The sequence below is a fragment of the Rhamphochromis sp. 'chilingali' genome (genome assembly GCF_963969265.1).
Source record: "Rhamphochromis sp. 'chilingali' genome assembly, chromosome: 17".
Classification (NCBI taxonomy): domain Eukaryota; kingdom Metazoa; phylum Chordata; class Actinopteri; order Cichliformes; family Cichlidae; genus Rhamphochromis; species Rhamphochromis sp. 'chilingali'.
In genome coordinates, this window is record NC_137944.1 from 6800654 (window position 1) to 6827088 (window position 26435).

General features: G+C 40.9%; 2 protein-coding genes across 3 annotated transcripts in view; one reads left to right on the plus strand and one right to left on the minus strand.

Moving 5' to 3' along the window:
- Positions 1–10131: 10131 nt before the first annotated feature.
- On the minus strand, positions 10132–15854 carry hsbp1l1 (heat shock factor binding protein 1 like 1). The gene is made up of 3 exons (XM_080863959.1): positions 15654–15854; positions 15489–15555; positions 10132–12281 (listed from the first exon to the last, which is right to left on the minus strand). Exons 1-3 carry the CDS (start codon positions 15696–15698, stop codon positions 12187–12189), a joined length of 207 nt encoding a protein of 68 aa, XP_080720085.1. The 5' UTR covers positions 15699–15854; the 3' UTR covers positions 10132–12186.
- A 3491-nt stretch (positions 15855–19345) lies between these two features.
- slc66a2 (solute carrier family 66 member 2) overlaps positions 19346–26435 on the plus strand; it is a 35161-nt gene continuing 28071 nt past the window's right edge. The window contains exons 1-3 of one of the 2 annotated variants that reach the window (XM_080862591.1): positions 19346–20062; positions 21787–21920; positions 24923–24973. In XM_080862591.1, coding sequence (XP_080718717.1) covers positions 19860–20062; positions 21787–21920; positions 24923–24973 — 388 coding nt within the window. In that variant the 5' untranslated portion in view covers positions 19346–19859. The remainder of the gene's footprint in view (positions 20063–21786; positions 21921–24922; positions 24974–26435) is intronic. The other variant, XM_080862592.1, reaches the window with a different exon arrangement.

The following is a 26435-nucleotide window of genomic DNA, read 5'->3' on the forward strand; positions in this document are numbered from 1 at the left end:
TCAACTCGTCATGTTTGGAGGAAGACGAATACTGAGTTGCATCCCAAGAACACCATACCTACTGTGAAGCATGGGGGTGGAAACATCATGCTATGGGGCTGTTTTTCTGCCAAGGGGACAGGACGACTGATCCGTGTTAAGGACAGAATGAATGGGGCCATGTATCGTGAGATTTTGAGCCAAAACCTCCTTCCATCAGTGAGAACTTTGAAGATGAAACGAGGCTGGGTCTTCCAACATGACAATGATCCAAAACACACCGCCCGGGCAACAAAGGAGTGGCTCCGTAAGAAGCATTTGAAAGTCTTGGAGTGGCCTAGCCAGTCTCCAGACCTCAACCCCATAGAAAATCTGTGGCGGGAGTTGAAAGTCCGTGTTGCTCGGCGACAGCCCCAAAACATCACTGCTCTCGAGAAGATCTGCATGGAGGAATGGGCCAAAATACCAGCTACTGTGTGTGCAAACCTGGTAAAGACCTATAGTAAACGTTTGACCTCTGTTATTGCCAACAAAGGTTATGTTACAAAGTATTGAGTTGTATTTTTGTTATTGACCAAATACTTATTTTCCACCCTGATTTAAGAATAAACTCTTTACAAATCCTACCATGTGAATTCATGGATTTTTTTTTCAGATTCTGTCTCTCACAGTTGAAGTGTACCTCTGGTGCAAATTACTGACCTCTGTCATCATTTTAAGTGGGGGAACTTGCACAATCGGTGGCTGACTAAATACTTTTTGCCCCACTGTATATCAAATGTATATTCTTTTTTTCTGTCATAACCTGTGTTCTTACCTGTTTTTATACCTCAATTTCAAATCTCCTGAATGCAGAGGAGACCGTGCCTTTGCCGTTGCTGCACCCAGGCTATGGAATACTCTCCCTCTTCATATTCGCGCGTCAGATTCCATTCAGTCTTTTAAATCACGTTTAAAAACGTATTTGTTTGATCTGGCATTTAAGGCGAATTAGGGAAATTTACATCTGGCTCTGTATTTAGATTATGTAATTATCTTATATTTTATATATTTGTAATTTATATTTTAGTGTGATTTTATTTGTACTGCGATTTTACTGGAAAGCACTTTGGTGTACTTCGGTCTTAAAAATGTGCTATATAAATAAATTTTGATTGATTGATTGATTGATTTTTTCCCATATGTTCAACTTAGAACACACTCAGCCTGTTTTTCAAATTGCTTTTCAAGTGTCTCCACTCTCAATTTCCCTCAATTCTCCATCTAGTCAGCTTTGATCGCCACACCTTTCTCTGATTCTTTTGTCGTTTCGTTTTTCCATCTTCTCTCCACATGTTCCCATCTTATTTCCAATCGCTTCATCCCTCTCTATCTCTTTGTGTCAGTGAGACATGGGTGTGTCCAGGGATTGGCAGCTGGCAACCGACCCCATCTCTGTCACCATGGAAACTGGGTCAATTTCTCGGTAGCCATGGCATTGAAGCAGCAGTGTGTTTCCCTGCAACAGGTGTGGATGTGTGTGTGCGTGTGTGCGTGCGTGCGTGTGTGTGTGTGTGTGTGTGTGTGTGTGTGTGCGTGTGTGTGTGTGTGTGTGTGTGTGTGTGTGTGTGTGTGTGTGTGTGTGTGTCTCCGATTCAGTGACATGACTGTGCAAGTTGGGGGGATTCTGGGAATAGACAGGCCCAGGAGATGAAAAGCACACATGTGAACAGGTGTGTGTACACATGCACATTTTTTGCTTGAAGTTGTTAAATGTGTTAAAACATACTAGTTATTATTATTAACAGTTATTAATTTTATTAGTAATAGTAGCACATCTTTATTAATGATCATCAGCTTTTTCTTTGAACACTAAAATTCAGCCTGACTTTTAACTCAGTATCGTGTCAACAGTTCAGTCTGCTGGTGGTGGTGTAATAGAGTGGGGGATATTTTCTTGGCACACTTTGGACCTCTTAGTACCAGTTGACTTTGAGTATTATTGTTGACCATGTCCATCCTTTAATAGCTATGGTGTACCATCTTCTGATGATAATGGTCACTTCACAAAGCTCAAACCACCTTAAACTGGTTTCCTGTGAGGTCACTGCAGTCAAACGTTCTCCACAGGCACCAGATCTCAGTTCGTGACCAAAATATCTGATGAATTTTTCAAGCACACTGTGAAAACTGGGCCATGAAGAATGAAGGCAGTTGTGTTGTTGTACCTAACAAAGTGTCCAGTGAGTGTATACACGATAATTACCCAATTTACTTAATGGCTTTAGGACCTCATTAAATACTTTCCCAATGGTTAATGATCTTAAATGCTAGTTCCAAACTCATTTGATACATTTTGATGTTTCTATTTTAAATTATATCTTAAATATTACTTAGAGTAAAATAGATAAATTTGTGGGATCAAACGGTGAGGGTGTGCACCAATAAAAAAGAAAAAACTTGATCGCACCCTGAACTTGCTGTCTTTTAAGCATTGATTCTGTTATTGCAATAACAATCAAAAAGCACAAGTACATTGTAACAGCTCTTTCATAAGCGCTTCTCCAGAGTCCAGAGAACAATCTGGTTCATCAACCAAATCTTGTTCATCTACAACACTGTTTTATCCATTAGGCAGGAGGCAGGAGGCAGGAGGCTCCGGTCCATTCGCACCAGAACCTCTCGCCATAAGAACAGTTTCTTCCCCTCTGCTGTTGGACACATGAACAATAAACGTACGACTGTTCCCACCACTAACACATGACCCTATGCTGTGTTCACTGCATCATTCCATGTTTGGCACTGATCACCACCTGCACTCATGTATATATCTTTCTACGTAGCACTTTAATTCTTATTCTCATGTATATATCTCATGTATTACTCATGCATATATCTTTCTACGTAGCACTTTTAATTCTTATTCTTACTTCTATTTTTTTCATGCCTATTTAAGCGCAATTTATGACAGTATGTTTGCACTGAAGCACCGCAGCAATTTCCTAATGTTGTTAACCTGCTCAACATTTGGCAATAAAACCCTTTCTGATTTCTGATTAGTGCTGATGATGATAATTCCCCAGCAATCCAAGTCTTTTTAATGCTTCTTTGATGCAAATGAAGAGAACAGAGTCATACTTGAGAAGCATTCTTTGTATCTCTGTGCCCAAATTTCATTAGTGTGATGAGTACCACCCACCGAAACACTGCAGCAGGCCAAGCACACCTCCATTGCAGGAGTAATCCCCGGTGACGGCAGCATCTTCCGAAAAGACAGAGTACACCTCCACACATCCAAACAGCTTAGAAAAGACTTGAAGAACACAACAGGGAGCCAAAGGCACTGACCCAACCTCCAAACTCCCCAAATCCCAATCCAATCAAGCTTTCGCAAGATGCACTGAGATTAGCTCGCTCCACTGAGGCCCCATCCCAAAACCTACAACATCCTAGTGCCAGACACAACAGGACCCACATCTGTGTCGCAACAGGTAAGAGCACAGGGGCGACCTACGCAGTATTAGCAAGCTGGTTGTAATGTTGAGGTCAATCACGTGGCTAAATGTCAAACATGCAGACTACTGGGGCACGCTACAATTTACTGATGTTCCCTGGATGCCTCACAAGCTGGCTATTTGTAAATTACTATTGAAATGAGCTGCACTGTTGGACTGAAAGAGCAGCAGGTGATAGGGAAACACCACTGCTACCGCTAATGTTGCAGTCCAACAATGGTAACTCACACTGTCACCAGTTCTCTGCTTTTCACACTTGCCTCAGAGTGGTAAATGTACAAAATAAACCTCTGACTCTTACCTTTTGATAAGGTAAACTTTAACATCCAAACAGAGAGATGTACTTTTTGATAGAAATAGACTATTAACACCTACAATGATTGTATTTGTATGTTAGACTGCTTCTTTAGAACCATTAATGGCCTTTCTTGTAACAAAAGCTAGAAATATTAAAAAATGCTTTTTTTTTCAGTTCCTGAACTAATGTTACAGCACCATTAGCTCAACTAGCTAGCTTTTTAGCTAACCTTGCAGAAGAAAACCCCCCACAGTTCTCTGCTGACAAACTTAAATCTCTAGCACACATTATTACTTTAAAGAGCTTTAGTGCTCTATGTTTTACATTCCTTTAACAGCATCATTGACAATACAAATAACTGAGCATTAGCAGTGTAATTAAACCATGGCAGAAACTCCACTGTGTGTGTAAGAAGCAGCAAGTTGTGGTGGCTAAAGGTGACTGCTATCAGGAGGCTACCGGGCTACGGCTAGAATCAAAATGTTGGATGCCTTAAAGGGGATCACGATGCAGGAAGGTATTTTATTACAATAGAATCATGTGATTTAAAAATCCTAAATTAAACTGTATCTATTATTTCAAACACTTCTATGGAAAAAAAATGTGGAAACGTGCAAGAAGATCATTTTAATTTCCTATCCAGCATATAGAAGTTTTCTCCCCTTCTGTACTGAAGCCCTTTCCGCTTTCTGGTGCTCTTTACGCCATCCACTGCCCCTTCTTTGTTCCAGCCATGAATTGACTTTTGTCCCAGAACAAAGTTGGAAGTCTGTTTCTATTCCTGTGGATAGAAATGTATTACGGCAGACAGGGAGTGATGTATGTTATAAAGACCCTAAAATAACTGCCGGGGTAAATTTAGCTCACTGTTGGCACAGTAGAACAGAACATACATGGGCCAACATATGTGACTGTGAGTTAGGCTCCTAAATGAGCTGCGACTCTGAAATTACAATGACAAAGATAACAGGTGGTCATTTGTGGTTTGTTTGCATGTGTGTGTGCAGAGAATGAGGGCGAATGTGGCCGAGCCAGAGGCGAAGGTGACAGGGATTTTCACTTCAAAGGCAGGCAAGAGCACAGCACAGATTAAAGCACGGCAGGAATCAAAGAGCCTCAGGCGACCGGCAACACACAGGTGTCTTCCGTATGCATGTGTGTAAGCTTGTTTGTCGTGTCGTAGAAGAGGGACCCGTCCTATTATTTACCTCCGATCTTAGAACAACCTCTCTTGGTTCATGCACTCTTTGTTTTCCTGTGAAATTTAAGACTTTCAGGAGAGGAGAGCAGAGGTGATCCTCTGTGGATGTTCACAGGTGAAGCAACATTCAAGCATCCTTTATGAAACTGTTCCATTTTCCACAACTGCAAGGGAGATTTTGGTCATCCGAGGGATTACGGCTGTTGGTTGAGTACCTTCCATTTTGTGGTGATCTGACAGACAGCAGTGCCACAACGCCACAGGGGCGCTCAGTGCTCTCGTGTTATCCAAGTGGTATCAGTACAGACTAAAACAGTATAACACGAAGAACAAGGTGTCGGAACTGAAGCTGCCCACGTGCAATCCTGGCACTGACATGTGAACTAGTGCTTTTTGCACAAAAAGTAAAAAGAATATCCTGCTGCTCAACGTTTTTTAACATTATACTAATGCATTTACACAGAGCAGATGGCACGGTAAAAACTCATTAGAAATTTGTTCTGGTTCTGCCAACTTGTTGGATTTTGGGAAGTTTAACAAGCTTAAACTTCCCAAAATCAGAGCTGACCATAATATTTTGGGGCTTTCTTAATATGACCAATTATAATATAACCATTGTGGTAATTAATTTATCGATATCTTTTAACTAAGGGGACAAATTAATAGCACAAAAACTGTCAAAGGAGACATTTCCACTTGATTGTATAAAGTGACAAAACAATCAGAAACAAACAAAACACAAAGGGATGTTAATATTGATATGTCACGTTTATACTGTTAGCTTACAGACACACAGCTGTATACTTCTTACAGAGGGAAATGATTTATTACATTTAGATTCATGCTGCATGGTCACTGCACAATAAACTAAACCTGCCAAGTTACTGTTACAATAACCCAAACAGGCGCATTTCTCTATCATTGTGTCTGCAGCACTGCTGTGATGAGGTCAGAGTGGAAATTACAACACTTCTGTATCTAATTTCAACTCAACAAACAGCTCAGTGCAAGTTATCAAGTACCTAATGCTAAAACACGAACTGTCTGTATGTTAGATAAAAGTGCAAGAAGACCAGATGAATATAAACACACTTACTATTTATTGTGTGCTGGCTTACTGTGGAGATACTGTAAAAAACAAAAGCATGCAATTTCTATAGTAAATGGTGAAAAAACAGGAACTTTTCTCCCTTTTAACTGTTTCTCTCTTATAATGACTTTGGTGTAGTATGAGAGGCCATGGGGGAGATCTTAATCAACTGTAAAATCCATGAAAATACAAACTCCACAATTTAAGCCCTCCACATTTTAAAATCCAGTTTGCCGGATTGGACTCCTTGCCGGGCCAATTCTAGCCCCCGAGCCTTATGTTTGACACCCCTGCTCTAAAGGGCTGCTACTCCCATCAGGTCAGAGTGAGCACTACTGCTACTTAACCCTTTCATGCATAGTGGTCACTACAGTGGACAGCTATTCAAAGGCTGTTTTCTTGTATTTGTGTCAGCGTTGATGTATACTTGCACATAAACACAACACAGTGTAAATTATTTATTCATTTCTCAAATTCATAAGTTAAAAAGTATGCTGTCCACCTAAGTGGACACGTAAAAAAACTCTTTTAAAAGTACATGTTTAAAAAAATGAAGTTCAAAAATCTTTTTTCATGCCTAAAGATGAATAAAAATACTTAAGAAAGAATCCTGATTGAGGTTGTCATAATTCATGCATGAAGGGGTTAAGGGCAACATCAGGAAGACGGGGCTGAAAAAGGTGACTGGGTTCGTAGTGATGGAGAGATAAACAGCTGGATCGTAGCTTCTGCTCCACTGCATGAGGAAATCAGAGGGAGGAAAACCTCAGGCACACGTGGGCATTTGTCCTGGATGGAAAGACGTTAAGAGAAAAGAGAGGAAACCACTTTGGATTATTGACATTTACCTTGTTTCTCACATATTAAGTGAAGTGTGCAAAAGTGGCATTACGGAGAGGGAGAAATAGGGCGAGCAATTGTACACACACTCTCTGAAGTGCCTTACCCTAACCTGAGTGCTAACCATGTACAGCCATTAAAGCCCCCCTCCCCTACCGCCCACCCGCCCAGCGTGGGCCACAGGGCTGAACCTCTCAGCCTCCAATCGCTGCCGGTCACCGCTCTCCACACACCCACTCACCACTCCACCGCTGAGGAGAAAAGTGTGTGAACTCCATTTACTGCCCCAACTGCTAAAGTAGTATCATGCAATGCTCAAAGTGTCTCATGCTCACAATGTGCCGGGAGCAGAATCCATCAGCGTGACACCCTCCCCTCTCCCCTGCCTTTGGCTGTTTCCCAAGTACACATAGCCATGCGCATGGGTAAACACACACGCACACAAATACACTTACATAGGCTGGCAAATGTCTGCTTTAGCACAGGCAGCCATAGCAACACGGTCAGCAGCGTTCTTGCTCTTTGGCTTCGGTGAGCATCACAACGAGGCCTGGCGGCATTCGAGGCGCACTCACGCACAGGCACACATGTACCCACCTCTACACACACACACACACACATGCAGCCAGTGTTGTTTGATTTCTGTGTAATATTTCTGCTGGTCTCAAAGGGGATTTGGTGTCTGTCTCAAGAGGAGGAGAGAAAAGTCATGCAAAATAAAAGGGATTTATACCACTGCCATCTACAGGTGAAACACTGCAAATGCAGCTTTGTGGTTTGCTGTTTTTTGGATTCGCATGGAAAAATAGAAAGGCAAAGCTTACTCTGTGTCTGTTATGCTTACTTTTTGATCATGCATGATTAAAATGTCCAAATGTACTGTTGTGCCATTGGGTTGAACAGCTGACAACTATCATGGAAAACTACAAAAGCACAAACACCACAATACTGTTTAAGAAAGCACATCTGATCAGAGTTTTAGTCTGTTTCTATGAATTATCTCAAATATCAGCAGGAAAACTAATGCATTAAAAAAATAATGCACTGCACTGATGGTCAGAGTAACACCTGGCACGCTGTCTGTGTTCCAGTTCTTGCTAAAAAAGCTTCCAAAACAAATCATAAAAACTGTTTGTTTTTGCTCTGTGTGCAGGATTGTGGTGAAACAGCAAAAGGAACAAAACAGCAAATTCCAATAACATCATCACATGATGCTGCCAGAAGATTTCTGAGTCTGATCTAACAATTGATGTTTTTCAAATTTCATTACTATGCAGGCACATGCTGCTGGACACTTTCAGCACCACAGTCAGCAACAAGAAAATGCACTGCAATGAGCACATGTGACCACTAGAGGGGAGTGTGAGTTCATTTTAGGAGCATTTAGACTTTTTAATCCCACACTTGGGATACAGCAACACAAGGGACACAAGAAACTGGGCCCAGTCCCATTCACAAACTGACCCCCTCTGAGGCTTTCCCAATGTCAAACCATCAAGTGCATGAGAGCACTGTGACTGCGATTAAGCATGGAGTGGCAGTAGACACCTTACCAAAAAACCAAAAACAAAACGTGTGTAGCAATGTGCAAGTGAAAGCTGCACGAAAAAGTCTTAGTCTGTCCATTTTTTATCCTAGTTTAAATTTTAAACATCCAATATGGAAACTTCCTCTTTTTGGGGGAGGGGGGACTTTTTATTTAGTACTTTTTTTGGTAAGAAACAACCAAACAAGCAACATATCAACATTCTCTGACATAAGACCATTTAAGAGAAAAACAAAAAAGAAAAACAAAACAATAAAATGCATGTGCTGGCATTTCTCCTGCGGTGTTGCTATCAGTGTGTGAAGAGTGGGAGAAGTAGGGTTGCATTGACAATCCAACATAATGGGCAGCACATTGAACACATTTTATAAGTGGTCAGAAACTTGTAAATAACTTATGAAAGAATAAAGTTAGGTTGAAACCAAGCACACCATTGTTTTTCTTGTGACATTACCAATAAGTTTGATGTGTCACATGGCCCTCTTCCTATTGAAAAAACAAAAGTTGTATCCAAGATGACCGACTTCTAAATGGCCACCATGGTCACCACCCATCTTGAGGAGTTTGCCCCCTCACATATACTAATGTGCCACAAACAGGACTTTAATATCACCAACCATTCCCATTTTATTACGGTGTATCCATATAAATGGCCCACCCTGTATATTGTCTCTCACTAGCATGGCTCTCGAGATGGACAAAGGGCCCCCCATTTTTTTTTCCTTATTGTTGTCCACATCTTCAGAGTATGTTTTCTCCAGTCATTCTCTATTTTTAGGGTTTTAATCAATTTTGAATTAATAAAGGGCAATGTTAATAAGGATACGTTCTTAGCTGTGCTTTGTTCCATCTGAACCCATCCAGTTTCCTGGTCATTTCTAATCCTCTTAAAAATAAAAGTTTAATCTCCACAAGGGGGCAGTGTTTTACCAGAAAAGTGATTCATCTATTTAGGTATAAACAAAGAAATGCACAGTACCTCCTAAATGTGTGTGGTCTCCACATCCTTACCCTCTAAGCTCAAGCTAATTTTAATACTCACAGTCAGTGGATTCAATAATGTGATTAAAATAATCACAAAAGCTTTTCCTTTTCTTCCTTCGCAGGATCAGGATGCTGGTAAGATTTCTATCAACTTGTTGTTCACAGCATACAACATAACTGAAAACCACATTCAGTAATTAGAGGGCACTTTTTTAAGAATATGAGTCAGATCCGGAGCAGATTTAAAGGGGTTTTCTCTTTTCCCATGTTCCACCTCTCCACACAGGTTTATGGAATTTGGATTGGTAGCAGTCGACATGTTTCTGTGGCAGTTTTGACCTTAAATCCACTGGTCCGTCCCTGGTGGGAGCCAGGGACCAGTCAAAGTTCTTAAAGACCCAATATCTGGAGTCTTCTTTGCTAATATTTAGAAACAGCTACTCTCCAAATACAACACACCACAGTTCACATTTTTACCTGCATTTCTTGCTAACTTGTTGCCTTTATAGTCCACATATTGCAAAGCAATGTAGAAAGTGTTAGCGCTACACATTCAGTTAAAGCCCCTCCTCCTCACAGGGCAGTCCGGCCCTTGTTCACTACTACAGGTTTAATTCATTTTATTTTCCTAATTTCCTCAATACACTGGATGCTGTACGTGAAACAAAGTTACACTGACAAAGAGAACATGTAGAAAAATTTAATGAGGGTGGACACGCTGATGTTGCACATTAAATGATATTAAAGGTCACAAAAAACTGCATAGATATTAAACAGCATCATCTCCCAGAAATGTTACATTTAAACTGATAATTACATTTTTATTTTATGCATAGATACAAAGTTAACAAGTGCCTTTCAGGATTTAGACTCAATGTTATAATCACAATATTTCAACAAAAAATGGAAATAAATACTTGCAGTAAATAAATGAAAAACATTTTCCTTATTTTCCCCAATGAGCTACTGTCACTGATGACGCGTCTTGATTTGACGTGTGAATGTACTGAACAGCCTGTAAGCACTGCAGTAATGTTTCCCTGGTCATTTTAAGCATAGAGTAAATATTGTTAGTTTAACAATAACTAAAGTATCTTCACCTTGTAACTCGCCAGGAGCTGGACTATAGTCCACCAATAAAACAAAAATATTTTCTAGCTGTGATGTTTTTATCTCAGGTTGAGCTTTTTAACCAGCTCAACCACTTGTTGTGCAAGAGCACGTGTGTTGTGGACAAGCAGAACTGAATGCACTGCTGACTATTCACTGATATTTGTGTCACACTGTGATAAAGCAGTCAGAATGTTCAACACACAGCCATCAGAGCAGACCAAACCTGCCCAATTCTGATAAGTGCCACAGATATATAACAGCCATCGTACTAATAGGTGGGAACCTGCCCAGGTGCATCACTGTTGCAGTTCAGTGCAGAGCACCATGTTCCTCTGCCTCGATGTTCAGCTGCTTTGTGAGAGAGGATCTTTTCAGTCAGGTGGACATACTGCAACCATGCTGGACTGCAGATCTGCTGCAACATTCAGAGCTACCAGAACCGCAGCAGGTAAACAGCTGGTTCATGTGCCGCTAAGTGTCAGAGACTGTGGAGCAGAACGCAGACTGCTGTCAGCAGTGCTGTCCATGAAGGTGGCCCTCTTCATCCACACGATGAGACACTTGTTGAAGAGCAGCTGGTTTATTGCTCACTGAGTACTTTCTCATAAAGTACTCAGTACCAAAGTAAAACATTTACAGACGAGAAACTTAGAAATCTCACTATTAACTGATTTGGGTTTTTTTTTCCTATTTGGGTGTTCAGCCACATGTGTGAGTGCATGTAACCCCAAACTGATGCTACAAATAGAATCAAAATCTCTAGAAACCAGTGAACCAGCACAAAAATTAAAAATTCCAACATAAACATTGTGCACCTACACATTACAAACACTACAACTGTGTAATTTGTGCATTTGTCATATGGAGAACCTGCAATTAGCATTAAGACATCAAAACTTTGAGAACTCCTGGTCTCCACATCAGTACAACTCAAGGATCCAGAATTCACATCCACAGACGTTACTGAGGTGAAGGTTGTTAGAGATTAAGGGTAGTGATGTGCCAGTTAAAGTAAAGACAACCACCGAAACAAGCAAACAATGGTGTTTTAAGACGTTAATAAAGCCTTTATAAATGCACCATGCTGTTGCTTTATTAGACTTCACTGTAGATGCATTTCTGCATAACAGCTTAGCCATCAACCCAGCCTTGAATAAGACAGGCTTGCTTGTAACTGGCTGAGGTTCAGAGAGGTATTTCATTAATTACATGTTTAAAGCCAACACAGACGGTCCTGAGGAGAAGCACACAGCTGAAGTAAGACTTCTGTGAACGCTTCCAGTCACAATGAGAGAGGTCAGCTTTGTCATGCTGTAGTACGAGGCAGAACTGTTGGAACTGATTGCCCAGATTGTACAGGTGTACCTAATGAAGTGGTAAGAGGCTGTATTTTATGAGTTGGAAAAGTGGAAAATAAAACCGTCTGATTGGAGGACATTGCTTCCAATAAATCTCCGAGGTAACCCTGATTGGATATGATCTGAACAGCACATCATAGCAGCTGGAAAAATAAGGATATGTTAACATGAGATTCACTACTTCAGGTGGGACTTCACCATCTGAAGTCCCGCTTCAAGACCGATGAAGTGTGAGGTCACAACAGGAAACAGCTCATTGGACAGATGAAGTGTCAGCCTGGCGTCACTTTGAAGATGCCTGCGCCTCCATACCAGCCTTCGTCATGAGCTCAGTGACGTTTCTCTCAAGGTCGTTGATGCGGGTTCCCATCTGATCAAGTGTGAGCATTAAGAAACAAACAAGTCTGCATTCATGAAGCTAACTACATCTACAATATGTTCATTTTTTCCCAGACGTTTGAATAACACCACCTCTGAGACCAGGAGCGGAGGTCAGAGGACACATTTGTCAAAACTGCCAGTTATGAACAAAAACACTGATAACGCAACAGCAGCAGTGATGATGACGCTGGCACAGAGTCTGTTTACACACTGCAAAGAGGCAGCGCTGTTACTGACACTGTGAGCTCAGGTAGAGTGAAAGAAAACTTGCTTCTAGTGCCTAAAACAGCAGCGCTGTTCCTGTGATCGCCATTAAAACCTTTACAGGGAAAAAGCAAGCGTCAGTCATCAAAGCACCTGACCAGCAAACTCCAACATGAATAAGAGCAAACTTTGTAGCTGCCCCATCCTCGCTGATTGTTTGACACTCAGAAAAATCTGCAGTAAGGCTCCAGAAGTTGTATTAAAACCTGCAAATGGACTCTTCACTTTATTCATTCATTATACAGCTCACTGAAGCAAACAGGGGTGAGTCTAAAGGGGGGCATGGGGTGTACTAGACCATATTTATTTCAAGGCTTTTGTAACATTTTTCTGATTGAAAATGAAATAATATAAAATATTGTGTTAATTAAAACCATGTTAATATTTAAAAATATAAAAATAAAAGCTTTTTTCATAGCTAATAAAACATATAAGAGCCATTAAACTGAGAGCCACTGACCTGAGGGTTGTTCGGTTGGACACTGAATTATAAATAATATTACATAATGTCTACACCATCATTGGCTCCTGTTAACATCAGAAAGTCTTCCAAGAAGTAAAGGTACATTTTTATGCTGTTGTTTAAATACTTGAGATTAATATATATTTATAGGATTTAAGAAAATATTTTCTTTTAAAATTACATTTCAACATGGCACATAAATACAATTAAAGGGCTTGTTTGGGGTTTTTGACAGATGTTGTATGCAGTTAAACTTTAAAACACTGCAATTTCTAAAATAGAAACCACTGAGCATTTTATTGTGACAGACCCATGTTTTCTCTTTTGTCTTATTAATTAGCGATTATAAATATTCAACAGTATTTCTTATCCAATTGCACGATCTGATATCCTTGTGTCTGTGTTGTTCCCACATCATCAGAATAATAAATGTTGTTCCAGGTTCAACATTGCAAGTGAGCAATCACATTGTTGTGACGTCATACTTTTGTGACTTTGGAAAAAAACGTCTTCTTAACGTGCGAGAAACCACTGCTGTCCGCCAATCCAGCAATTTGAATTCGTTGCATTTCAGGATACTGTTCTTTAATAAACGGTAAGCATTATACATATCGTTCTTGCAACATTGGAATTTCATAAATGAATGAATCGCTTGGTTTGCAAAAGTATGACGTCACAACAATGTGATTGGTCACTTGCAATGTTGAACCTGGAACAACATTTATTTTGATGATGTGGGAACAACACCAACACGAGGATATCAGATCATCCTATCCAATTAGTCAATTAATCGATGGAACAATTGACAGATTACTCCGTTACTAAAATAATCAATAGCTGCAGCTCTGTTAGCTTTTAATAACTATTTGATCCCCTGCTGTAAATTTGTAAGTTTGTTCATTTAGTTGTAAGTGAACAATCTTTTATTTTTATGAAATAATATCAATCAAAAATCCAGGAAAACACATTAAATAAACGTTAGAAATGATTTGCATGTCACTGAATTCAAACATAATATGACTCAGTGCTCGGTGGAGAAGCCCTTGTTGGCGATTTTACCCATTTAGAATTAATGCATTTCACAGCATACAGAGTGTTCAGAGCACAAGTGACCCGCATATTGCAGCAGGGCACTTACATCCAAACTTCTCAGGGCGCTTTTGTTTATTTTTGTCTGAGCTTCGATTTTATTGAAATTGCTTTTCAATAAATGATTTACTGCAATTTGAAGCTGCATCTTTATTTCTGTGTGTATTTTCTGACTACATCAGCAACAGCTTGAGTGTTTAGTTTTGGGTCACTGCCATGCTGTAAGACCCTTCTTCGGTGTTTTTGCTGAGAGAAGGGGTTTATATGTGGAACATGGCTCTGTCCTTTGGCCCCTCTATCTCAAAGTCGTCCTGTGCCCTCAACAGAAAAACACCCCCAAAGCATAATGTCTCCACCTCTGTGCTTGACTGTGGGGATGGTGTTCTTCAGGTCATATGCAGCATTTCTGTTCCTCCAAACACAAAGAGCTCGACTTTGGTTTAATCTGACCACAGGTTAGATGTTCAGTGGTAAACTTAAGACAGGCCTGTACATGTGTACATGCTGGTCCATACCCTCCTCAGGATAATCCTCATCCAATGATGCAAGATCTTACATGCAGCTCCAGACCCAGGGTGAACAGCTGTCACCTCCTCACCAAACTTCTTGCTGTTGGTCTTGGGCAGGTCTACAAACTTGTCATCGATGTCCTTTGACAGGACAGCTCTGGTCTTGCCAATGGTGGCGGAGAGGTTAGAATGGAGGACACTGATTTTGTGTGCGTTATACACTGAAATAGCTGAGACCAGGAGTATCTGTAACTGACTGACTGAGGTGTGCACCACATTTATAACCACTCATTTCTTCGTGAGTGAGCAAACTTACAAAGGATCAAATAATGATTTCTCCAACCACATATCAAAATCACCCCTCGTCACTGACACATTTTCTAGTAGACAAAGCTTAATTTCTGAGTATATTCCCATCTTTTAACACACATTTCACTGTTGACTCTTTTACAGGAAGAAATCTCATTACTGGGTGCCAATGTGCCTTAAATAGATAATTATTATTTAAACATATACAGTAGCAGAAGTCACAGGCAGAATGTCACATTTGACAGAGGTTTGTCTCATTTGATTTTCTTCATACTGCACTTTTAAGTGATTGTTGTATGAAAACCAAAAACGACGTGATTTTTAAAGAAGACTTATTTTACCTTCAGTAGCAGTGGCGCTAAACTTGTACAACAGTTGAACAGTTCAAGTCTCGGTAGCGGTCGGTCGCCCTCTAGTGGCCACGTGTTCATTGACAGGAGTCAAAGTGAAAGTCTCATTAGTGAGCTCATTGCTCTCAGGTGTGTCTTAGCAAGCAGAACTTTGAGCTGACTGACTGCGTGGATAAAACGCGCCTGAAATGGAAGAAAACACGGCTGGAAAAAAGGATATGTTTGGACTCCAGCTGTTCAGAGATGCTCTGGAATCTTTTCTCAAGTCGCTGCATGGTTGCCTCCATCTAAACGGACGAGAGAAGGAAACTCGTTCTTACACAGATGTTTGCCTGCCCGGGTTGTGCTTTTTACAGGACACGTAGGTCACATGAAACAAACTCACCGCCTCGGTCATGTCTTCAGCTGCTTTGCACTCTGTTTTAGACATGGTGTCTCCAGACACACACACACAACCCGCTCAGCTGCACTCAAACAACACACACACGCCTGCCTGGGACTGTTTTGCCGCACCGGCCTGTGACACCCAGGTTAAAAAATCCCAAATGAGTTTCCTTTCTGTGACGCTGGCGGTGACTCCCTTAACTTTGCGGTATGCCGAGTTGACACAAACTTCCGCTTGTGGCGCTCGTCCCTTCAAAATAAAAGCGTCGCAGGGGATCAACCTTCAAGTCACCACATTTTTTTTCAGCTACAAACAATTTTATTTCAATATGATTTTTTTTTCTAGAAGATTTTTTATTTTTTAAATTTGGCACAAGGGTGAATAGCTATGGCCTAAATGTACACGGTATATGTAAGTTGCATAATTGGCTCATAATTGCAAGGTTTGACTCTTAAATCTTTGTGCCAATCTGTGATATTACCAAGGTGTAAATGCCAACAGCTTTGACATGAGGGTAGGATCATTTAGTCTTTTTGATTTGGATATAATTCACTCATCAGTGTTAACTGGTGACCATTCTGGATAAAATAGACATAGAATAGGAACACGTCTAACACCAGAGATTTCTAAGAATGGGTGGATTCATCCTTAAAGTTGTCCAGAAGAGCCAGCGTGGGTTTAAGACGACTGAAAGATTAAGAGGGGCGAGAGGTTGAGGTTGTTTCTCTCTGTTAGCCCTGAGACAGGCTGGTGATCTGCCCACGGTGTACCCTACCTCTCACACCCTATCTCACCCTAAGCCAGCTGGGATATACCCAACCCAACCCTGAATTTAATAAGTGGGAAAAATGGATAGATTGGAATTTATGCTAATAAAGTCCACTTAATTTAATTGTTAATAATGAGGCAGATCGCATTCAGGGGGGTAATATTGATACAATGACCATGAAGACAAACTGTGAGTTTGAATTTAAGCAGCAAATCTGTAAAAGTAAAACTCTTCACACAAGTAAACAGATTAGAAAACACACCACGCCACACGTGTGAGCTAGAAACTCTGTTGAATTCAGTCTTGTGCTGTGGCAGGATGTCTACAGTATAAATGTCCACAAGGCATTTCATCCAGGTAAAGGCGCAAAGCAAAAAAACAAAAAACGAAAACCCACTTTTTTTCCCCAATTTCCGCCTTTTATTTTGAAGGCGAATATTGTTACATTTCCGTTGTTGTAACAGCTGCCTTTCTCATCCTTAACTGTGACAGTGGCGGAGATTTGTATGCGCGCAGCACATGGGACAAACATTTTTTTAACTCTTTGTAAACTGGTTTATCCTGGCAGTCAGGTCGCTGTGGGTTTTGTTGCTGCGCCCCCAGAACGAGGCTTTGGTTTTTATGTAATACATTATCCTGCTCACTGTGAGAGATGAGAGAAAACAGCTGTCTGCCATGAGGGTTACATAACTTTCATTAAGCCTTTATAAATCTTTCTTTATTTCGGGCAGTGTCTCTTTCACTCCTGCTGAATATAATACATTTATACTGTATAACATCATTACAAAGGCTTGTTAAAATGGACTGCAGTGATTAAGGGATGGACTGTACAAAGGAAGAAGTCAGCTAACATAAACCAGGTTACATGAAATATTGAAGAAGATGTTGCTCTACAGTCAGTGCAGAAAACAGGCAGAACCAGATGTGTCACTTTGTTTTAGGCCTCTTCAGTTGCAATTGACTAAAATATTCATTGTCTGCAGCAGGGCCGGATTAACCTGCTTAGTGTTCTCGGGGCAAAGACTGTGGGTGGGGGGCTGTAGTTGTAGCTGTATGATGCACACTGAGAACTGCGTTAGAGATTTGTGAAAGCGAAAATGTTTCTTACTGCTGTTAGCAAGTGATAGAAATAATTAAAACTGTCCACTGCAGCTTGTGTCTGTGAAGCTCATTGAGCATCTTTGTTCTTTGTTCTGCTCCCCTTTTCTTTCATCTCTTTCCCCTAGTTCACCCCCTAAAAAGCTGAGGCAGACTGCCCAGCGCTGACCCTGGATCTCTTCTGAATGTGAATGTGTTAGTGCTTTGTAACGTTAATGATAACGTAATGTTATCATTTGTGCCCCCTGCGTACCAAACACCCAGGCAGTAGGAGAGCACGCAGTGCACCGAGGAGCGATAGAAGGCCAACAGCAGCTTCTGGTACAGGTTATTCTTCCTTTGCCCAGGTGAGATCGCCAGAGATGTAGGTGCCCAGAAACCTGAAGATAGAGACAGAATAAACACACTCACCATTTATAATGAGAGTGGAGAGAACCTGTCTGTGCCTCCTGAAGTTCACAATAAGTTCTGTTGCTTTAAAGATGCTTAGTTTCAGGTTGTTTTCTGAGCACCAGTGAGAAATATCTCTACCTCTACACTGTCTCATCTCCATCAGAGATTGATCAGAGATCCGTCTGACTGACCGAGGCTGGTTTTTGAGGAGGTCTTTGATCCAGGAGCAAGTAGCAGGGGGTTCTGAAGGTGGTCTAGTTTGGTAGTAAGGATGTCTGGTATTATGGTGTTGAACGCTGAGCTGTAATCCACGTAAAGCATCCTCACGTAGCTCTACCCATTCTCCAGATTTCCCGCTGCTCTGTGAAGGGTGATGGTGATGGCATCCTCCATGGACCGATTTGCTCTGTAAGCAAACTTGTGGGGGTCAAGAGAGGGAGGTAGGTAGTCTCTGATGTGCTGAGACACTTCATGACTACAGACGTGAGAGGTATAGGTCTGTGGTCATTGAGGCTTTCTATTCCAGTCTTTTTGGGGATGGGAATGATGGTGGAGGCCTTCAGACAAGTGGGGACAGTGGCATGAGTCAGGGAGAGGCTGAGCAGGCTGGTGAGGATTCCTGGCAGTTGGTCTGCACAGAGTTTGACCACTGGCTCTCAGTCTCCTCCTGACCTCATGTTCCTCATGTTGCACCTCAATCAGATGTTTTTGGTAGCCATCAAAAAGTTTCTGGCATAATTCTGTCGTGTTCGTGGCAGAATAGACTGAAACTGGTTGGTTTTCCTGGTGCTAACCTGTTTTTTTATGAGCAGTCCAGGTTGAAGTGAGGGCCTAAATTTTTTAATCCTCAATTTCAGAGGCTTATGTAACCTGAGGTCATCAAACCAAAACCTTTTAGTGGTCCCCCACACTCGTTTTAAAACCCGAGGGGACCGATCTTTGCAAGCTGTTGCACCCAGACTCTGGAATGCACTTCCCCTATTTCTACAGGGTTTGGACTCAGTGGAGACCTTCAAAAAGCAGCTAAAGACATTTTTATTTCAAAAAGCTTTTAATTAGACCAGGGTATTTATGATGTATTTTATAACTGTATTATGTTTTTACCTTGTAAAGCACTTTGTGACATATGTCTGTGAAAGGTGCTATATAAATAAACTTTACTTACTTACTTACTTTTGAAGCTTATTTCTACGTAGCTACAGAGTCAGAGCCCAAAATTACCATAACATTCACGTTCTGCCAAACAGCTGACACAAACTATATGTTAAAATTCTTTCTTTTATTTATTTATTTATTTTCTTTTTTTTATTCTTTCTATTATTTTTTTTTAGCTAACCTGCTAGATAGCTAGCCACATACAGTTTGCCTGTGTGTGAACTCTCTTGATCAAGTTGGATAATCTTTGACTGAGCGCGTGACGTGAGACGTTCCAGGAAGTGTTGGGAAACATTACAGACGGGCAGGACAGCGAAGAAGAAACAATGGTGATGTAGGGACACCGCAAACAAAAAATGCTGTTTCATTTCAGGGGCTTTTTATACATTTTCAGGAGAGTCGTGTGTTTCCTATAACGACTTAAGTTCAGCCCGTGCTAAAACGCTCACAAGCATCAGCAGTGTTGAGTCAAGGAAATGGGAAACGCAGAGTAAATGACCGTACTGCAGTGACTGCACAACCGCTGCTTTTGTACGGAAGCTCATTGTTTACTGCTCATTGTTTCCGCTATTGTAACGTCAGCCCCGGATACGTCGTTTGTGCTTCATTGCTCTGTTTATGATGGCGTGGCATTAGCTGCTGTTTCTCAGTCATGCGTGGAAAACACGGATGCTTCTCTCCCGATCTCAAAGCCACATCGAGGAACCGGAGGAGGATCAACAGCCAAAAATAGTCTCTAGAGCCACTGACAGCCAGCTGACGTCTCTTCGCTTATTCCGCCGACGAACAGCATGGAAGATGAGTTGTTTGACCAGATCCTCACCGTGTTTAACAACCTGGTGGCGTGGGTCGCTGCCGGTGCCATGGTGTTCGGTGGGGTGGTGCCCTACATCCCCCAGTACAGAGACATCCGCCTGACCCAGAATGCAGAGGGCTTCTCCACCTACGTATGCCTGGTGCTGCTGGTGGCAAACATCCTGAGGATACTCTTCAGGTAACAGACTCTCACATCCTTTGAGAGCTTGTGAGGTTGTTATGGGGGGCTTCGGATATTCTCTTATATTCAGCTTTTAAAAAATAGAGATCCTCTTACACTGCATGTTAACCGACTCATAGAGGAAAAGCGGCCTGCTGGGTTGAATGCACTGCAAACAGTCTGCTGGTTACTGTTAAACACCAAACTGTAGTTTACCTCTGAACAGTATTCAACTTATAGCAGACAAGACTCGCTTTTCCTTTTATTTTTTTATACAGTGGTTATAATGGTGGATATTAAATGAGGCCACAGAAATAATGATGTAGAGACTTGTACATATAATGTGGATAACCCGAGGCACAAAAATACACAGTTTACGATAAGAGCCGTGCATTGTGGCTCTGTAGTGCAGTAGTTTGCATGTTTGCCTAACAAGCAAAAGTTTCCTGGTTCAGTCCCAGGATGAGATACAGATCCCTTGGCGGTTGTGTCAGGAAGAGCACCTGGTTTAAAAATCCAACAGGTTAAGTATGCAGCGCTGTGGCAACCCTGTGTGAATAAGTGAGCAGCTAAAAGTAGCTTTAATCATGCAAAGCTACTCTATTAGAGTCCAAGCATTAATACACTGTATTGCCAAAAGTATTTGCTCGTCTGCCTTCACACGCATATAAACGTAAGTGACGCCCCATTCTTAATCCATAGAGTTTAATATGATTTTGCCCACTCTTTGCACCAATAGCAACTCTTCTAGGAAGGCTTTCCACATGGTTTAGGAGTGTGTCTATAGAAGTTTATGATCATCCTTCCAGAACCACATTTTTGAGTGCAGATGCTGATGTTGGACAATAAAACCTGGCCCACAGTCTCCGTCTAAGTCATCCCAGAGGTATTCTGTCAGGTTGAGGTCAGCCAAGTTCTTCCACACCTTTTCCACACCGCTTATCCTTGGTATGCTGAAGCAGTAAGAGTTCCTTTTGCTGGAGCTAAGGGCCCAAGCCCAACTCCTGGAAAACAACCCCACACTATAATCCCTCCTCCACTGAACTTTACATTTGGTACACTGGAGTCAGACAAGTATCGGTCTGCTGGCAACCGCCAAACCCAGACTCGTCCACCAGGTTGTCAGAAAGACAAATGTGATTTGTCACTCCAGAGACCTTACTGCTCTAGGATCCAGTGGTGTCCTTTACACCACTGCATCCAAGGCTTTGCATTGTGCTTGTTGATGTAAGGCTTGGATGCAGCTGCTGGGCCATGGAAACCCATTCTGTGGAGCTCTCCATGAAATGTTCTTGAGCTGATCCAAAGACCACATGAGTTTTGGAGGTCTGTAACGACTCTACACACTATGCCCCTCAGCATCTGCTGACCCCGCTCTGTGATTTTACATTGCCTGCCACTTCATGGCTGAGTTGCTGTCATTCGCTTCCTTTTTGTTATAAAACCACTAAAAGCTCAGGAAAATTTTACAGCTGGACATGTTACACAGGCGGTATCCTATCAGTGTACTACACTGGAGTTCACTGAGCTCCTAAGAACGACCCGTTCCTTCGGCATATCTAGCCTCTTGATTTTATACACCTGTGGCCTTAGATGTGATTAGAATTCAATGATTTGAATGAATATGGTGTAATATGCACTTAGGAATGAGTGTAATAGGTCTGGTGACCAGCAAATGGGTGAGAGAACCATAGGGTAAATATGAAATCTTAAAATCCACATATTGTTTTCTTCTTCTTTAGATTTGGACGCTACTTTGAGACACTGCTGCTGTGGCAGAGCATCATCATGATCTGCACAATGCTCATCATGCTGAACCTGTGCACCAACGTCCGCATGGCCACTGAACTCAGCACGAAGAGGCGCTCCTTCTTAGGTCAGAACACCCAGGCGGTGCCACTTTACCGTGCAGATAAGGCTCAGATTAGTGTGTGTGAGTGTGTGAGAGGCTGGTGATTGTTGCCTGTGATCTCCTGTGCAGGTTTTTCTTTCTAAAACTATATAAAATAAGCTTTCTGAAGCTGGTTTTATATTGCGCTTAGTTCAAATAAGTGATATAGGATGATGGGGTAAAATATATTACTAACCATGAAACTTTCCAGGCTGATTACTGACATTAAGGTGATTACATTTTGTAATGTTTGTCATAAAGTTATTCATAACCCACACAGGGAAACGCTTGATTCTGTTTTGTGACATTTATCCCTTTGTAAACAAACACAAACAGCTGCCCTTTGTTGTCTGATACGCCGTGCTGGGCATGCTACAAGTTCCTGCTTACTTTGAGGAAATTTGACTAAACCTGGCTGCTAATATGAAGAGGCTCAATGTCAGATAATGGGAGAGTATCAGTTAAACTAGCGTGGGCAGGATTAAATATAATCCAGTGTAAAAGGAAAACATGGAGACACTGTTTTATAATCAGAGCCTCACACATTTCTTTTTAAGTCGATAACAATAGTTGGCGACTCTAAAATCTGATACTTCAGCGAATATACATAGACAGGTTTGCTTAAAATTCGTATTGTGTACTTCTATCTTTATGAGTCAGTGCTAAAACAGCACAACAGTACAGTTTAAATGCACAGGATCAGCTGGTTGTGGCATTTGAAATGCTGTTGCTAACAGGACAGTTGCCCTCTGGTGGACAAACTGTGCAACATCAACACAATGTTTCTCCTGTCAACTTTTTTTTGGTTCATTTCTCAGTTGTTATAAATGCTGATAATTAGCAAAAGCTAATACCGGCCAATACCATCAGCCTGTCAATATAACTGGAGCATATGTCAGGAAGTGCAGTGCAATAAAACAAGTTTTATCCATCAGCCTTTAGGATAGATTGTTAATTTTACTAAATGTAATGACATTTTTGAGCTTTGTTATTTTAACTGAAGCTTCAGACTCATGTCTGATTGCAAAACACGAGAAAAACAATAGCTGTCCTGTGATTCTGCTATCTGACATCTAAAATGATCACACAGAGGAAGTTTGAAACAACAGGAAGTCTCTTGTCTGTCTCTTCTCTTCCACAGCTGGTCTCCGTCAGTCACTGATCATTCACTCAGTGAACAGCACACAGAGAGAGACAGAGGGACCGTTTAGTGCCAGGTTTTTTTTGTATTTTGGCCAAATGTGTAGTCAGTGCATTTTGCCTCAGTAGGGCAGTGTAGCTTCATGTTTAAGTGTCTACACCAAGCAGCAACTGTCAGAGAAATTCCAAACTTCCAGTGAAGTAAACCTAAGATGTGAAAAACAAAGTAAAAAAAAAAAAAAATGTAACTGCTGAGTTAGATTAGATTGTTAGGCTTAGCTTAAATACTGAAGTCAGGGCTAAAGGCTTTATTTTTCAGTTTTTGTACAAATGTGTGTATTTAATCCACAATCATTCACTGCTTCCTGTAACCCGGAGGACTGTATAGTGAGTTTATCTGCAAAATTGAAGGAACAAATACATTGGAGACTACAGGGTTCATTTTCTCAGCATTGTGAACTTTATAATTGTAGTCACGCAATTAAAATGTTACCAGTCAACGTTAACTTGATCAATAAATACACATCATGCCAAGCATATTCATTTAAATGAAAAGACACAAATACTCTGGTAGATTATATCGCGCTGCTCTCTTTCATCTTTGGTCTGCAATGCTTGGGTCGTGGCCATCGACTGTACTGTAAACTCTTTTTTGTTTTTTTTTAGAAGTTTTGAGACACAGTACGGTCAGACGACACCCTAGGAGCAAGCATTAGGTGACAGTGGGATGGAAAAACTTCCTTTTGACAGGATGAACCCTCTGGCAGAATCAGGGTCAGTGCGGGGCGGCCATTTGCTGCGACCAGTTGGGGGGTGAGGGGGCGGCTGTTTTCCATTGTGGAAGTGATTAATGCGAATGATTAAATGCAGAGTGGTGTATAAACACAGAGAGTGAAAGGGAGTGAAGAAGAAACACCAGGAAGCTCCCAGCAGCCTAGGCCAACTGCATCACAACTAAGTGATGGTTCAGGGTCACCTGATCCAGCCTCAACTATATATTGAAAAAAGGAAAGTTTTAATTTTTAGCTTAATCTTAAAAGCAAAGAGCGTGTCTGTCTCCTGAATCCAAACTCGGAGCTGGTTCAGAGGTGAAAGCAATGTTTAAAATAATTTTCCCAACATCACATGTTCCTATAAATGTGTGTGTATGTGTGCGTTTGTTTGTGTTTTGTTTTGTGTGGGGAAGCTAAAGAAATATTTGTTATTGAAAATATAACTGAAAAGTTTGAAAGCGTCACAGCTCTGCATCACACCATCTTGAAATATTAAGCCCGTGTCAGGTACATGTGACACTACAGATAAACATCGTCCTCACTAAGCCAGATGTCGGCTCATTCCAAGGTCTGGCTAATAGGTTTGTGTGTGAAATATGTTTTTATGGAGCTTTTATGTATCCTTTGGTAGTAACGGCTACGTTTAAAGAATAACATGACGAAGGCTATTTTATGTCTTCCTATGGAACAAAAACTGTGCAGCAGAAGCTGTGAAGATGAGCAAGCTTAGTGCAATAAATGCTAAAACAAATAAAGTAAAAGGAATGTAAGACGATTGGAAAAATAGAACTTTGGACTTTGCAGATGTCACCAGATTTGTGGATTAAAACACCTTGAATTAAGTTACATTACTGAACTCAAAATTTTATTGATTGTTTATTAGCTATAAAGGTTATGCATCTGAGGAAGCTAAGCAGGTGGGAACACTCCTAACCTCACAGATCACTGGTGTAACAAATCACAGAATCAGTGAGTTCTGTAATTTGACAAAGATCAACTCCAGCTTTGCTGATGAAAACCAAGCTCTATTTTTTTCTTTTTTGTCTATATATTTTTTGTTTTTTTTGTCTGTAGCCACAGACATTAAGGACGAGGAGGTCAGAATCCCTAAGAGGCTCTTTCTGGGTATGTACTTACTGTGTCTGTCATGAAACATCAGTCGTAGTTCATCTGCCTCTCCCATCTCCACTCCCGTGTGTCTTGTGCATGGTGATAACCCTGCCTGGCTCTCATTCACAGCCCACCCGTCTCACTAACTGACACCGACTAACAGTTTCCAATGAGTTGACGTGAAGCATGAGCCCCTTTCTCTCGCATGTTTTTGAATGATCGAGCACATTAACTGTTTGTCGATTATAGAAACTGTTGTGATGCTCTACAGCATGTTTCACTGCACGCCCTTAGTGCACAACAACGTAGGAAGAAAAAGAAGCTAATCCTGTTAGACCTGCATACTGCCACTAGTTTACAGTAGTTACTGTACTCATGTCATTGAGTTACAGTATGAAGTAACTCAATGAAATATACTCATGTTACTGTGATGTTTATGTATTTTGAAAAGCAATAATTGATCTTGACGAAGTGCAAAAGACAAAAAGGAAAATCACTGCATCATGAAACACAGTCACAAAATGTTGTTGTGTTTGTTTTGTTGTTGTGATTTTGTTTTCTTTTTCTGAAATGTCGTGTTTTCTGATTTGTCTTTGTGTTTCGCACTTCAGGGCCAGCATACAAGCAAAATTAACTTTTGTGTATGAATAATAACCTTTCAGCTGCGGCATGTTGATTTTTATTCTGGACTAATACAGTAATGTAAAGCACATTGTTGAAAGGCTGCAAAATCAAACACTAATGACTTTTAATTAATGCTTAATTAATGATTTTGAATTAATGCTGTCTTCCTACTGGCTGACTTCAATACTTTCAGTACAGTGTAAACCCAAACAGAACTCGACACATTTAAAGAGGACTCAGGACTTATGTTGCTGAACTTACAAGTCAAGCTGCATTTAAAGTAAACTCAAATATTCTCATTTGAATTGACGAATCCCAGCGTATTACTTGGGATTAAATTAAAATGGTGAGACTCGTATCCGCTATCTAATACATTTAAAGTATATTTTGTACTTCTTTATTTTTCTGTTGACCAAAGAATTACTCCATACTTGTTTTTCTGACATGGTGTGGATCGTCAACTCGGCGACCCACTGCACTCTTTGTGTCACAGTTTTGCTAATCTAATATAAAGGTAAATGACACGCAGTCCGAACTGAACCCATATATTTTATTTAAAAAATAAACCATAGGAAGCATGTGAAATGTTTAAGAAAAAAAAAGTAAAATATATGCTTTCATAGTTTAGGTTATTTACATATTTGTCTAACAAGTGAAAAATGTCTGGTTGAATCCAAGGAGGAGATACAAACCCCCATTTACCAGTTTACCACTGTGTAGCATCTCCTTTTAACAACAGTCCAAAAAAGCATGGGAACTGATGAGACCAGTTGGACTTCAGGAAGATTAATTTTGTTACATTCCTGTGTAATTTAGGATTCCAGCTAATCCACAGTATTTGCTCTGCTTATTG